This window comes from Malania oleifera, chromosome 1 (assembly GCF_029873635.1).
Source record: "Malania oleifera isolate guangnan ecotype guangnan chromosome 1, ASM2987363v1, whole genome shotgun sequence".
Lineage (NCBI taxonomy): Eukaryota > Viridiplantae > Streptophyta > Magnoliopsida > Santalales > Ximeniaceae > Malania > Malania oleifera.
This window is the reverse complement of record NC_080417.1, coordinates 11,635,341-11,649,051: the sequence shown is the minus strand read 5'-3', so window position 1 is coordinate 11,649,051 and position 13,711 is coordinate 11,635,341. Positions and strand designations below refer to the sequence as shown.

The 13,711-nt window shown below is 39.9% G+C and overlaps 1 protein-coding gene across 2 annotated transcripts in view; it reads right to left on the bottom strand.

The window, feature by feature from the left end:
- Positions 1-670: 670 nt before the first annotated feature.
- The window catches only part of LOC131152677 (uncharacterized), a 29,838-nt gene continuing 16,797 nt past the window's right edge, over positions 671-13,711 (bottom strand). The window contains exons 6-9 of one of the 2 annotated variants that reach the window (XM_058104480.1): positions 13,486-13,668; positions 13,311-13,396; positions 13,104-13,188; positions 671-1,384 (exon numbers count right to left, since the gene is read on the bottom strand). In XM_058104480.1, coding sequence (XP_057960463.1) covers positions 1,250-1,384; positions 13,104-13,188; positions 13,311-13,396; positions 13,486-13,668 — 489 coding nt within the window. In that variant the 3' untranslated portion in view covers positions 671-1,249. The remainder of the gene's footprint in view (positions 1,385-13,103; positions 13,189-13,310; positions 13,397-13,485; positions 13,669-13,711) is intronic. The other variant, XM_058104488.1, reaches the window with a different exon arrangement.

The window sequence follows — 13,711 nt, the reverse complement described above, 5'->3', positions numbered from 1 at the left end:
TAATGATGGATTTCAAATCCTACACAAGAAGCTACTTAACATGTTTTTCAATTTATATAATTTTTAAAAAAAATTAAAAATAAAAAATATGATTTATCTTTCATTATTTTTTTATTTTTTTTTTTAAAAAGGACGGCACCTCCTAACTTTATTAAAAAACCCCTCACTTATGACAGAAGAATACCGTGGTTCTAATATCAAAATGCATATACTGTGAAATGATAAATACTTTTAAGTTCTATTAAGGAGCATAAATTTCCAGCCTTATATTATGTTGTGTAACAAAACTCAATATAAATTCATATTATATCTAACTCAAATATACACCAATTCTAGTCTAAAATCCCAATTCCAAGGTCCCATGTAGTATACCTTAGTTCTACCCCCAGGTATTCATTTCTTCTCAAGTGTATGAGGAGAGAATTTTGCAATGGTTACATCTTTCCACACGCACAACAAAACAAGAAGCAGCAAACATCCTAGCTGTACACCGATGCGTTACATGTCACCCCAACTATCTAGTCTCGTATTAAAAAAGATGTATCCCTCTTTCATAGGTAAAAGTGTGACGCAAAGAGACCTTATGCAAGGCTGCATTTCTAGCTCTTGAATCATTAGTCGGGTATGATACATGAAATGTCATGTTATTTACTAATGCCTAACGAAAATATTTTTCACAATCGCACAAAATAAATCTCTATTGCATCCAATTAATTAATAATTAACGAGTGCACTTTTTGCATGTGGAATTTCCCAACACTCACACTTCCCAATGCCGGCTAAAAATGAAAATGAACACAACGACTTTCAACCATGTAGCTCATCAAGGTGGCTTCCTCTGCCTTCCCTTGTGGTAAGATACCAAACTATATATTTCACTAGCAGACCTGACATTTGCGATTCTTTGCTTAAAGGGATACATGCCCAGCAAATATCGCGCCAGATTGTGCTATCTTTAACTGATTTACCAGCGAAGGACCACATTGGAGCCTGGATGTACCAAAACTTTGTGATTGATGATGATCAAGAATTGCAGAACCACCATCACAGCTTTTTCTTCTTCAGATGGCGCCAGCAGAGACAAAAAATAGAACTCTAAAATCTGATTTTGTGCTCTTGGAACTAATGTATTTCAGAAGCATACAGTTTTTGTTCCTTTCCTTGCCTCCCAAGTCCATCGACCGCTCTTGGCTGACACCCAGAATTCATCAACCACAGCGTTGTCCTGGGGCCACAATGGGAAATGAAATCACAATTTGTGTGAGTATTGATAAGGTTGCTTCCCCCACTGCTTCAACACATGCATGCAACCAGCAGCTGCAAATAGGCCAAGAGCAGCAAATGCCATGATTGTTGCATTCCCTAGGTTTCGGAAGTAGCCTCCCTGCAACATGGAAATAAAAACATCATCTAATGCAAGCTGAGTACAGGTATAGCTTTGTTGAATTAAAGCATTCTTCTTAATAAATGCTTTTAATTAGAATTTTGAGGCTTCCACATTCCAGCTTAAGACTGGCAAGTATGCCCAAACCTAAATTCAATGTCATAAAAATGAAAATTCCACCAAACCTCAAACCTTTCCTCTCAAAAATTGTCGAGGGCAAAAGAATTCTTTTTCAAAGCATGTAATGAGATATTGTATTCCAAATGACTAGGAAGCACTATTAACTATTGCATTAAACTCAAATCCAAACCAAATGTAAAAGGAGAGACACCTACCAGGTCCAACCAGTTTGAAGGTTGAACTAAAAGATTGGACAGATTCAAAGCAAGTGGGCCAATCAGCTCTAGTTAAACCACTCTCTTCTAGTTGCTTTATGAAAAAGGAAGATATTGAAGAGTTCAGAACTTAAAAGTGGGGAGGCAATCCTCGCTTACGCAGCATTCTGCCAGGCCATAGTATGACAACAGCTGAACCTAATGTTCACTTGTTGCATTATTTATAACCATCACAAATAATGTAACAAATTAAGTTTTTCTAACAAAAAAATGGTTAATATCAGACTTTTAGAGTTGATAGAAGAAAAAAATAAGGAAAAATCATCAGATGAAGGTATTGATTTTGTGGGATGATGAAGTTAGTGCTCTTAGTTTGACCTGGAAGTTGAACTGAAATTTGAAATTGAATCCTGTTCTAACTACTAGCATTTTAGCAGCAAGCATAAAAATTATAGCCATATAGTATAGCTAGAAAAGAAAGAAAGTTGAAGTTGAAAAATATAGAACATAAAGATCACATTACTAATATTATCAAAATAAAATATTTTCCTAACTAGTATTTTCAAATTGTTAATTAATGCATCTATTGTGAGTATTTAAAGAAATAGTAAATTTTGTATCATTGTCATCCTCATTATAATCTTTTCCCCCTCTTGCCACTTGGTATATTGAGAATGATATATGAAAGAGAGGGAAAAAGTGAGAAGAAAAGTAAATATTTTTTTGGTGTAACAATCCTGTAGCGGTTACGTAACGGCCGTAGCGGCCTTTACGTAACGGTGCGGTCCGTAACAGCCGTGATTTTTCTTCCCACCGATTTCCCGGTGTGTAATGGTATCGGTAACCCAAAAAACCATTATGTAACTACATTACGTAATAGTCGCAACCGTTATTTAAAACCATGATCATGATTCACTAAGTGATCCTCCAACAACCCACTCTGCATTTGCATGCATCACCAGTGGCAGCCTCACAGCCACCTTTGCACTATTAGCAAACAGCTTCAAGTCCCCCAGCCAAGGGATGAGCAGTCCATCCACTTGCGGCAGCTGACTGTGAGGAAGCCTTCCCAACCCCCTTAATCGTGAGATTCCCAGGCCAAATACTCGAGTATTTTGACCCAGTCTAATCTCACAATAATTACCAGAGCATCCCTTTACAATGTTAGGCCAACTCCAACCTTTTGGCCCATCCCATTTGAAGACCAGATTTTTGCCGACCTCCTTCCATCCAACCCAACCCACGACGAAGTAGGCCCAATATTTACCTCTAATTCTAACTAGTTCTATTTCCAACCCAAGAACCAACCCCCCCCCCCCCCCCCCAAAAAAAAAAAAACAAAAAAAAAAAAGCAAAATGTGAGCTTGCCTTTGTTAGGCAAAAGCCTAACTGTGAGCTAGCCCCAATCCAACGAACATACAGAACCATGGTGACAAAGAAAACAGTTTGAGCTTGTGCAATGAGATGTGGCCAACTCAAAATATTGGCGGGAGTGTCACGGGCTGACTATTTCACACCTTTGTGAAAGGACCGTGCGGCGCTAGCTAAAGCACTCTTGCTAAACTAGCTAGCCTGTCGTTACCATAATTCATCAACGAAACACTTTCATTATCATTCAATCAAACATCAACGGAAGCAACAAGCAATCATGAAAGCAGTGGCAAGCAAGTAGTAAACATTGAAGCAACGTAATTCATTACAACACCTCCATTAACATTGTGTGTTTAGCAAGGGAGGCAAGTAGGCCAAACACGTTGACAATAGCTAGTGAGTTTTACAAGATTGATGAACACTCACCCTCCCCCTAAAGAGCTTTACATGCAATTTTCATCCTAGCACTAGGAAACATCAAAGTGACCGAGGACTCATACTGCCTTATTTGGCATACAAAGAAACTAGTACTAGAAAATAAACCTACACTAGTATTTACATGATGGAAACCCATCCCAAACGCACAAGACAAGTGATCACAGGTAAGCATAATGCTCTGAACAAGCTTGGCTCGTGACGCTCACCCACCTATGCGGTTGACATCCTCGTAGACTTTGGCACTAGGTATACTTCAACTTTGACCACGAACAGTTGCATATCTTCCACAGAAATCCAGCTGATTTTTCCATCACCAAGGCCTTTCCACTTCACTAAGAACTCCTGCCGCTTCTTCCTTGAGGATATGAACTCTCTGTCTGCAAGGATATCTTCAACTTCATATCTGTCAAGTTGCACTGTCTTCAACTCTGCTCTGTTTGACTGACCTCTTCTAAAATCGTCAGTGTCGGCGTTGAAAGGCTTGAGGCAGCTAACGTGAAACAAGGGTTGCACCTTCATCCAAGTCGGAGGTTTGATTCTGTAAGAGACCTTCCCGACTTTGGCCAAGATGGGGACAGGTCCTTCATATTTGCGAAGTAGTCTCCTATCTCGTCCTCGTAGTGACCTAATCTATTCAGGATTGAGCTTAACAAGCACTAAGTCACCTACGTTGAAGTGTTGCGGTCTTCTCCCCTAATCTGCCCACTTCTTCATCCGCTTAGAAGCTTTCTCCAGGTAAGCTCGGGCAGTCTCTGCATTCTTTTTCCATTCTCTGGTGAAGACGTATGCCCTGGGACTCTTTCCCTTGTACGACTCATCCATCGTGTGAGGTAACAACGGTTGCTGGCCTGTAACAAGCTCAAAAGGGCTCTTGTTGATTGTTGAGCTCCTTTGGGCATTGAAACAGAACTGAGCCACATCAAGTAGTTGCACCCAATTCTTCTAGTTGGCGTTGATGAAATGGTGCAAGTACTCTTCTAGTAGCTCATTGAATCTCTCCATCTGTCCATCCATCTTTGGATGGTAACTCGAAGAGATGTCAAGATGTGAACCAAGGACTCTGAAAAGTTCTGTCAGAAGTTACCAATGAATCTTGAGTCTCAGTCACTAACAATGTCTTGGGGAACCTCCCACTATTTCACAGCATTCCCAAAGAATAATTGTGTCGTATCCTCTGCCAAGTAGTACTTTGGTGCAGCTATAAACATACCATACTTCGAAAACCTATCTATAACCACAAGTATAGACCTTGCACTCCCACTCTGGGCAAGTTGGTGATGAAGTCCAGTGAGACACTTTCCCACGATTTGGACGGTACTGGTAAGGGCTCTAGTAGCCCTGCAATCTTCCTCCGCTCCACCTTGTCTCATTGGCAAGTGAGAGAAGTTCGGGTATAATCAACCACATCATCACGCATGTGCGGCCAATAATACATTTGCTTCAATAAGGCCAAAGTGCGCTGTCATCCTGGATGTCCGGCCCACATGGTATCATGACACTCTTCCCCAGATCACTAGATCGTGGCACAAAAAGCCAGCTACCATGGGTCATCAGCAATCCGTCTTCCATCCAGAACTTCACTTTCCCCTCTTCTATCAGCTTCATTAGGTTTTGCCCAACTGGATCTTTGACTAAGTTCTCCTTGATGCGCTCCCGCATCGTCATCGTAACAGCACTCACAGTCAAGTGTGCTACCATCTGCAACGCCGCCAACTCGGCCTTCCTACTCAGTGCATCTGCGACTTGGTTCAAAAGCCCTGCCTTGTGCTCAAAGGAAAAATCAAATTCTATTAAGAATTCCTACCATCAGCCCTACTTGGGTGTTAACTTTGGCTATGTGAAGAAATTGCTAACTCCTGAGTTATCTGTTTTCACCACAAACCTTAACCCAAGTAAGTAATGTCTCCACACGCGGAAACAATGTATCACCGCTAGCATTCTCCTTCTCTTGAGTTGTGTACTTCTGCTCTGCTTCACTAAGCTTACGGCTCTTGTACACAACAGGATGCCCCTCCTGTAACAAGACTCCACCAAGTGCGAAGTCTGACGCATCTATTTGCACCTCAAAGGGTTTCATGACATCCGGAAGAGCAAGTACCGAATCTCTCATCATAGCATCCTTCAAGTCATCAAAGGCTCCCTAGCACTTCTCAGTCTAGTTCCACCCATGACCCTTCTTCAGTAGTTTGTCATAGAAGTCGTTCTCCGCGAATACCCTCTATGAACGTCCTGTAATAGTTGGCAAGGCCAAGAAAGGAATGCAATTCCTTCACTGTTGTTGGGATCTTCCATTCTTGAATTCGCCCTTACCTTCTCTATATCCATCCAGATATGATCTTGCTCAATCACATGACCAAGGAATTTGATGCTCTGCTGAGCAAAAAAGCACTTCTCTTTCTTCACATACAGACTATTCCCCCTCAGCCTATCGAACACCTTTCATAAACGCTCTTCATGTTCCTCCAGAGTGGAACTGTAGACAACAATATCATCCAAGTACACCACGACAAACTTGTTGATGTACTCACGAAATACCTGGTTCATCAAGGTATAGGATGTTGCAGACGCATTCATCAATCCGAATGACATCACCAAGAATTCATACACCCTATATCGCATCACACAAGTAGTCTTCGGCTCATCCCCATCAGCAATCCTTACCTGATAGTAGTATGACCTCAATTCAGGTTTAGTGAAGTACTTGGCATCACTCAACTGATCCAACACATCAGCAATTAACGGAATAGAATATTTGTTGCACAATGTCACCTTGTTGAGCGCACGGTAGTCTACACACATCCACATGCTCCCATCATGTTTCTTCTGAAACAACACCAATGCTCTGAACGGTGCTTTGGAATGGCGAACATATCCCGCTTCCAACAACTCATCAAGTTGTCTCCTCAGCTCTACTAGCTTTGGAGGCGCTATCCAATACGGTCCCTTAGCTGGTTGTTTCACTCTTGACAACAACTCGATCTCATGCTCCACACCCCGTCGTGGAGGCAAGTTATAAGGCAGCTTATCTAGCATTACCTCTTTGTACTCATCCAACACCGCTTGGATGGTTGTAGGCACTAGTTCTTGGCCAACTTCTTCATCTACCACCACCGTGGCTAGATATGTCTGCTCACCCTTTCTCAATCCCTTCTTAAGTTGCATGGCTGAAAGGAACTTCCCATCATCCCCTTTCGTCGCAACAGCTTGCACCATGCACGGGTGATTTCCCATTAAACATAGGGAACCAGCTGAAAGCATCGGCATTGCCTTCGTCCCCCTCAGGAATTCTATTCCCAAAATGATTGGAAAGTCATCCAATAACACCGCTATGAAATTCGCATAACCTTCCCACTATCCAAGCTTCACAATCACTTGCTTGGCTACTCTCAGAGTAGGCTGAGCTACAGAATTCACTGCTTTTATGCGTCCTATATCCTTCTCCAAGGATAAGTTGAGTCTCCATGCTTCTGGCTGTGAAAAAAAATTATGAGTAGCCCCGGTATCCACCATAGGGCGGGTACTCTTCCCATTGATCCTCAAGTTCACAAACATCAGTCCTTTTGCTTGTGTAACTTTCCATGCTTTCGCCTGCTTTTCCAATGCGTTCACCCGCCGCATTGCACCCGACCTTGGGGTATCCTCCTCTTCCCCATCACTTTCCACTACCTGCTCCGCAGTGGAAGCCTGTAAGGCATTAAGTGTTGCTTGGTGAGGGCACTCAAAAACTCAGTGAGGGCCTCGACACAAGTAACACGCAATTTTACCCTTTCCATTGGGTGTATTGAACCCTCGAGACGACGAAGCTTCCTTCAAAGTTTAGGCCTTATAGTCGACTCCCCCACTTTTGGGTTTGCCCTTCTTGGAAGAATTTCAACTATTTCCCCCTACATCAAACTCTTTGGACGAAGCGGTAGTATCACCAATGTAGTCAGTCAAGCGTTCCGCAGCAGCTTGTGTGATAGACAAGTCTTGAACTCTTTGCCTATGAAGTTCTGTTCTTGCCCACGGTTTCAACCCCTCAAGAAAATAGAACAACATGTCCTTTTCTGACACGTCCCTGATATCCAACATCAAAGCAAAAAATTGTTTCACGTATTCTCTAATTGACCTAGTATGCCTGAGGTCTCTCAGCTTTTTCCTAGCATTATATTCAACATTCTCAGAAAAATATTAGGCCTTGATCTCTCTCTTCAAGTCTGCCCAACTATCCACTACACGGTGTCCATTTTCAATTTCAATGTACTTGGTATGCCGCCACAGTTTGGCGTCAACAACCAAGTACATGGTCGCAGTATCCACTTTCACCTATTCTGAGTTCGTCCTCCTAGCGCGAAAGTATTGCTCCATATCAAACAAGAAGTTCAACTTCTTGGCATCACGGGCACCCCCATATGTCCTGGGTTATGGTACCTTGATCTTGCTAAACCCCAGAGTGTTAAGAGTTTCCCATAGCAAGAACCATTAGATTCATCTTTGCATCCAAATCATCTATCCAAGATTGCAAAGTTTCCACAATACGGTGAAAGTCCTCTAACATTTCACCTATCAAACTTGCTTGATGCTTTTGTGATCCCATCACTTCATCAACAAGTTCTCTCAGTTGGGCCATCTCCGTGGCCACATTATTGGCTGTCGTCTCAGCCTATTCTCTCAGCATTGGTTGGTGCCATGGTCATTTACCAAAACTTTCCCAATCCCACAACGAAGGTAATTGAATTCACGTTGCAACTAACCGAGCTCTTATACTAGGTGTCACGGGCCGACTATTTCACACCTTTGTGAAAGGACCGTGCGGCACTAGCTAAAGCACTCTTGCTTAACTAGCCAACTTGTCGTTTTCCACAATTCATCCATGAAACACTTTCGAAACACTTTCATTATCATTCAATCAAATATCAGCGGAAGCAATAAGCAATTATGGAAGCAGTGGCAAGCAAGAAGTAAACATTGAAGCAACGTAATTCATTAACAAATGTCTCCGTTAACATTGTGTGTTTTGCGAGGGAGGCAAGTAGGCTAAACACGTTAACAATAGCTAGCGAGTTTTACAAGATTAATGAACACTCACCCTCCCCCTAAAGAGCTTTACATGCAATTCTCATCCTGGCACTAGGAAACATCAAAGTAACAGAGGACTCATACTACCTTATTTGGCATACAGAGAAACTACTACTAGAAAATAAACCTACACTAGTATTTACATGACGGAAATCCATCCCAAACGCACGATACAAGCGGACACAGGCAAGCATAATGCCCTAAACAAGCTCGGCTCGTGACGACATGCCCATGACTTCCTGCAAAAAACTCATATGTTAGCTCAATAAAATAATGACGACATCACCGACCTTCGTAGACACATTCTAGGACCTCAATAGTGAATTGGCCAAAGTGTTGACAGCCTAGATGCCTAAACAAGAGGAAAGGGAGCGGTTGATGATACTGCTACCTCCGATTTAGTTCCTTTCACAAATGAGTGAACACAGGAACTACATGTGCGTCATCATCAAACTTTACACATCAGCTACAAACCAAGGTCACACTACTCGATTTCAATAGGAAAGGTGAGCTAATGAACTCTATGATAACAATTTAGAGAACATCTTTGTTTGCAAGGGTGTTCAAGCCTAAGAATAAAAATACAGCCTTGCCATACCTTGTTTAAAGGGTCGGGCAAGCAATAGGTGGAATAATATAGAGTCACAATGCTGTAAATTTAAAGGTTCCATGACCAGGTGGATCTGAATGAATGATATGTTGATTCAAAAGTTTGTGCCATTCAACTATGCCTAGAAGTACTCCCGATTGTGTTCATCGACTCCACATGGCAAAGATGTTGACACATAAACTTGTGAGTTACAAATTCAACCGCTTCCTTGCCTAATGTCGATTGATGAGATGAGGGTGAACAGAGCACATCAGCACGTACATAGGACTGCAGGATGGATCAAGCTTTTTTGATTCCCTGTATGGTTCCTCCTTATGCACATAAGGGAAGGGTCATATGAAATGAATATCTTACGTACGGTTCTAGAACAGAGATTTTTGAAATCAAACGACAGTCGTAACGGATGTCAATTCAGTCCAAAGGAAATTACGCAGAAGCTTTGCAAAATTGTTATAAAGCTATGTGACTAGAAATTGATCTCTATGGTTGAAATTATGTACTCTATAACATAGGCCTTATCCACACAAGTAATGGAAAACATCCAAAAGCTATAGAATATTATTTTCGAGCACTAGAACAAAAGCCATTTTTACAACAAGCTTTTAATAATATTTCCATAATCTGTCATCATGTGCGACTATCCCCGCAATAGAAAGAAAAAAGGAAAGAAAAATTAAATCCAATAGTAAATACGAGAAACAAAATAGGCTTTCTACATATGCTTCATACAACACAACAATTTTTATCAGCTGCAGCAGAGAAACAAAACTTTATGCACAGCCAACATTTCAAATCCATTGATCAAGCTGCACCCTATGCCAAAGATGTAGAAAAGGGATTCATCTTTATGAAGGACAACTGGAAAAAATGGTCAAATTGCAGGGAACCGGCCATCTTAAACCTTTCAAATCCTGTGGAAGCCTACCAACTGAAAAGGCCCTGAACAGAAAGCTAAGATTTTTTTTTCTTTTTATTTTTCCTGGGGGTGGGGGGGTGGGGGTAGATATAGCCGGTATCTCAGTAGTGCCCTAAAATAAAATCCTTACATGTAATGAGAAGAAGAATGAGCCAAACGAGACTGGTGATGTCTATGAACCTCTGGACCCTCATAGCAGCAAGGAAGAGAGTTTGGCACTGACAGCCCCTACAGGTGCATGTTTACACTGTTCTTTGCCGATGGCTGACAAAGACAGGTCTGAGAACATCTCTCATGAATGAGCTTTTTAGGTATGTAGGAATTGTCAAACATGAGATTCCAACAACCAGTTAGCATCGGTTGTTAACAATCAAGTTGAAATTAACTTGATATCGGCAAACGTTCATCAGCTCAATTACGTATTCTCAAGACTCACATTGTGCATGTTTCTAGATTTTGAACACATCTCAAAGATAGCTTGCCTGCTTGTTTGGATATTCTATTGGTTATGAGAGGGATTCTTTTCAAGTAACAATGCTATGTTTGCAATTCTCTTACTGTTGACATAATGGTTGGTTGGAACCATTATGAGTTGCAACTCAACCATTATCCCAGATGCCAATGATATATAAAGGTGTGGGGTTGAGTTTGACTCATTCTCGATTACTGAGTTCGCCTTTTATTAATCAATGTCCAAGCCGGAGGCCCTACATATCATACAAAAAAATATTCAGATTTTGATTTGAAGATCCAGATTATGTAATTTTGATTTTGATTTTTCTTATTTATTAAAATTTGATTCTGGCAATATTTATTTGTAGCAAGTTAGGGAAGTTTTTATTTTACAATTTAGGAAACTAATTTCCTGTATTTAGTAGGTTGTAAGCCTTTGGAGGCAAGTTGATTATTGAAATAAACTTGGGTTTGTGTTTTAAGGTTGGTACCCAACTAGTGTGTGTTTCTTGTGTGTCAGTGCAGCATCACAGTTGTTACACCAGCTTCCTAACATATGCTATGCTTACTTCCTATTATACCCATTATTGTTATGCTATGCTACTTGCTTCCATTATTTAAAACCACGATTTGAACTGCTGAAGCAACTACTTTCCACATTAAGGTAGCACAGAAAACCATAGTTGTACTGGTGACAGGCTATTTTTTGGGTCTTTGTTTGCTATGGATCCTATATGAGGAATATTTTGGGTCTTTGTTTTGACTTATGGGTTTTCTTCTATTTTATGTAGTCAGTTGTGCATGGTCAAGATTTACTGTTCACATGCTATTTTTCAGGTCATTTTTATTTTTCCATGGATCCTATTTGAGTACTATCCTGGGTCTTTGTTTTGAGTTACCTCAATTTTTTGTTCTATTTTATCTAGTTAGTTATGTCTGGTAAGTATTTTTTATTTCAACTTGATTAGTAATTATTTGGGTTAAGCTAGCAAATACTTTTCTGGGTCATTGTGAACCACTTCTAAGCTTTGACTGCTTTGTATTGACTCTCTTTTAACTCAAATAATTTTTTTACTCCTAACATGAAAATCAATTGCCTTAAACTCTAGAAAGGGCAAGATTTTCCGTAGTCATCCTACATCACAAAAATAAACAATAAATAATTGTTAGATTACTACTTTACCTAAAAGCTTAACCTGTTAGGTTATCAAGCCTTTAACACTCTCCCGCATGTGGTGAGATGAGCAAACAATAAATAACACTCATTACAGGGAGTACAATAATTTTTAAACATCACACAATAAACGCGGGCAACAATACTAGAACCCAGGACCTCCTAATAACTAGCTCTAGTACCATGTTAGATTCCCACTTAAATGGATTTTGGTTCGAATCATTATCAAAAATAAGAAAATGCTTCTGTCAATACATTCGAATAATTAAACGTTTCACAATTAGTGAACTAAATTCATTTTTATAACCTACATTTTCTAAAAAAATCAATCTATGATCATAAGCAAGTACATGAATATACTCTTGAAAAATAAGTGGATATAGAAAGTCATATTGTCACCTAAAAGCTTAAGCTATTAGGTTGTAGGCCAACAATGTATATCAAGCCTTAAGAATAATATATAAATCAAGTTGTTGACAACATTTTAAAACCTGGACCAGTCTTGATCCACATATGGGGTTGGGTTGGTTCGATTGGTAACTTGGTGCTCAAACTAGTGTCTAATATTTTAATTATATCTTATAATTTTTTTGCCAAAATTTATTAATGCCCTTATATGTTACACGTATATTGTAATACTCTGTAAGGAAAAACTAAATATAATTATAGTTTTTTAAATATTAGACTAAAATTTGTTTATTTTTTAATAATATTTAAATATATATTCCTGGTTTAAACCAATGCTTTACATACTTTGTACTTTTTCCTCTGTGTGCATGTCATCAAAATTGTTTGAATAGTCAGGCTGTATTTATGTACATAGTCAGGATATAGTTGGAATTCTTTGAGTATGTACAACTACATATAATCAGATGACTCAGATGTTTGGCATGCATATATATTTGCTAGGTTTTTGGAATATACATTTACTTCTTTAGCTTATTGACTAAAACTTCTTGTGCTACATTGGTAAGCATCCCTCTTCTTAAAATGGTAGGACATAGGAGTTTGAGTCATCTACCACCAAGTATCAGAATTCTTTTCTTACAGCCAAGTCAAATCACCAACTCACTGGATCCAGCCAGGTCCTGCATGGTTATCTGGGTTGGTCCAGGTTGACCCTGGTTCATGAGGTTTCCGTGCTAGGTATATAGCCCATAGCAGCTGTTTGACCATTTCTAGCCAATTTCATCCAGGTTTTAAAGTTAAAACTGCAGTTATTCATATAATTTTTTTTATGGAAATACCATATACACATTATTTTCGCACCATATGGGGGCTCATATCAAGCTTTGAACATGGCATGGCAAGGTGCTTTCTAGCCATGCTTCCTACCTCAAGTACTATGAGTTAGATACACGTACTTGCAATAGGAAAAGCAGAACTGTTGCATTTGCAGGAGCTAAAGACAGGCTTATCATCCCTCCACGCAACTCATTAGGTACATATCTGCAGATGGAATGTTCAAAGAACTGTCATAATACCCCTCATAAACAACATTCACCAAGGCTTAACTCTCACTAGCTAGAATCAATCACATTAAAAATAAAATAAATAAATATCTCACATACAAGCTCCTCAATCTGGCAAGTGAAGGTAAAATGAGGCCAACACAAGCATGGAATAAACAGAATAGTGTCAATAAAACTCCAATTTCCTGCAAATCACAACTTACAGAATGTAACATTCTGAATACTTAGAGCTTTGAGATCAGTAGAGAAATATGTATTGTCAAGGCATACACACCTGATAATCATAAGCGACTATAGACAAGACAAACCCCATCATAATAAATGCATACACTAAGTATTCCTCAGTTCGAAGTGGGGATGGTCCATGAATGAGCCATGGAAATACTGTGCTTCCTAACATTCTTGCACCCAGAAGGCATGGATATACCAACCCCAAATGCACTTCTCGCCCATCAGCCTGAAAACGTAACACATAAGAAAGTAGCTGCTTGATGAATACT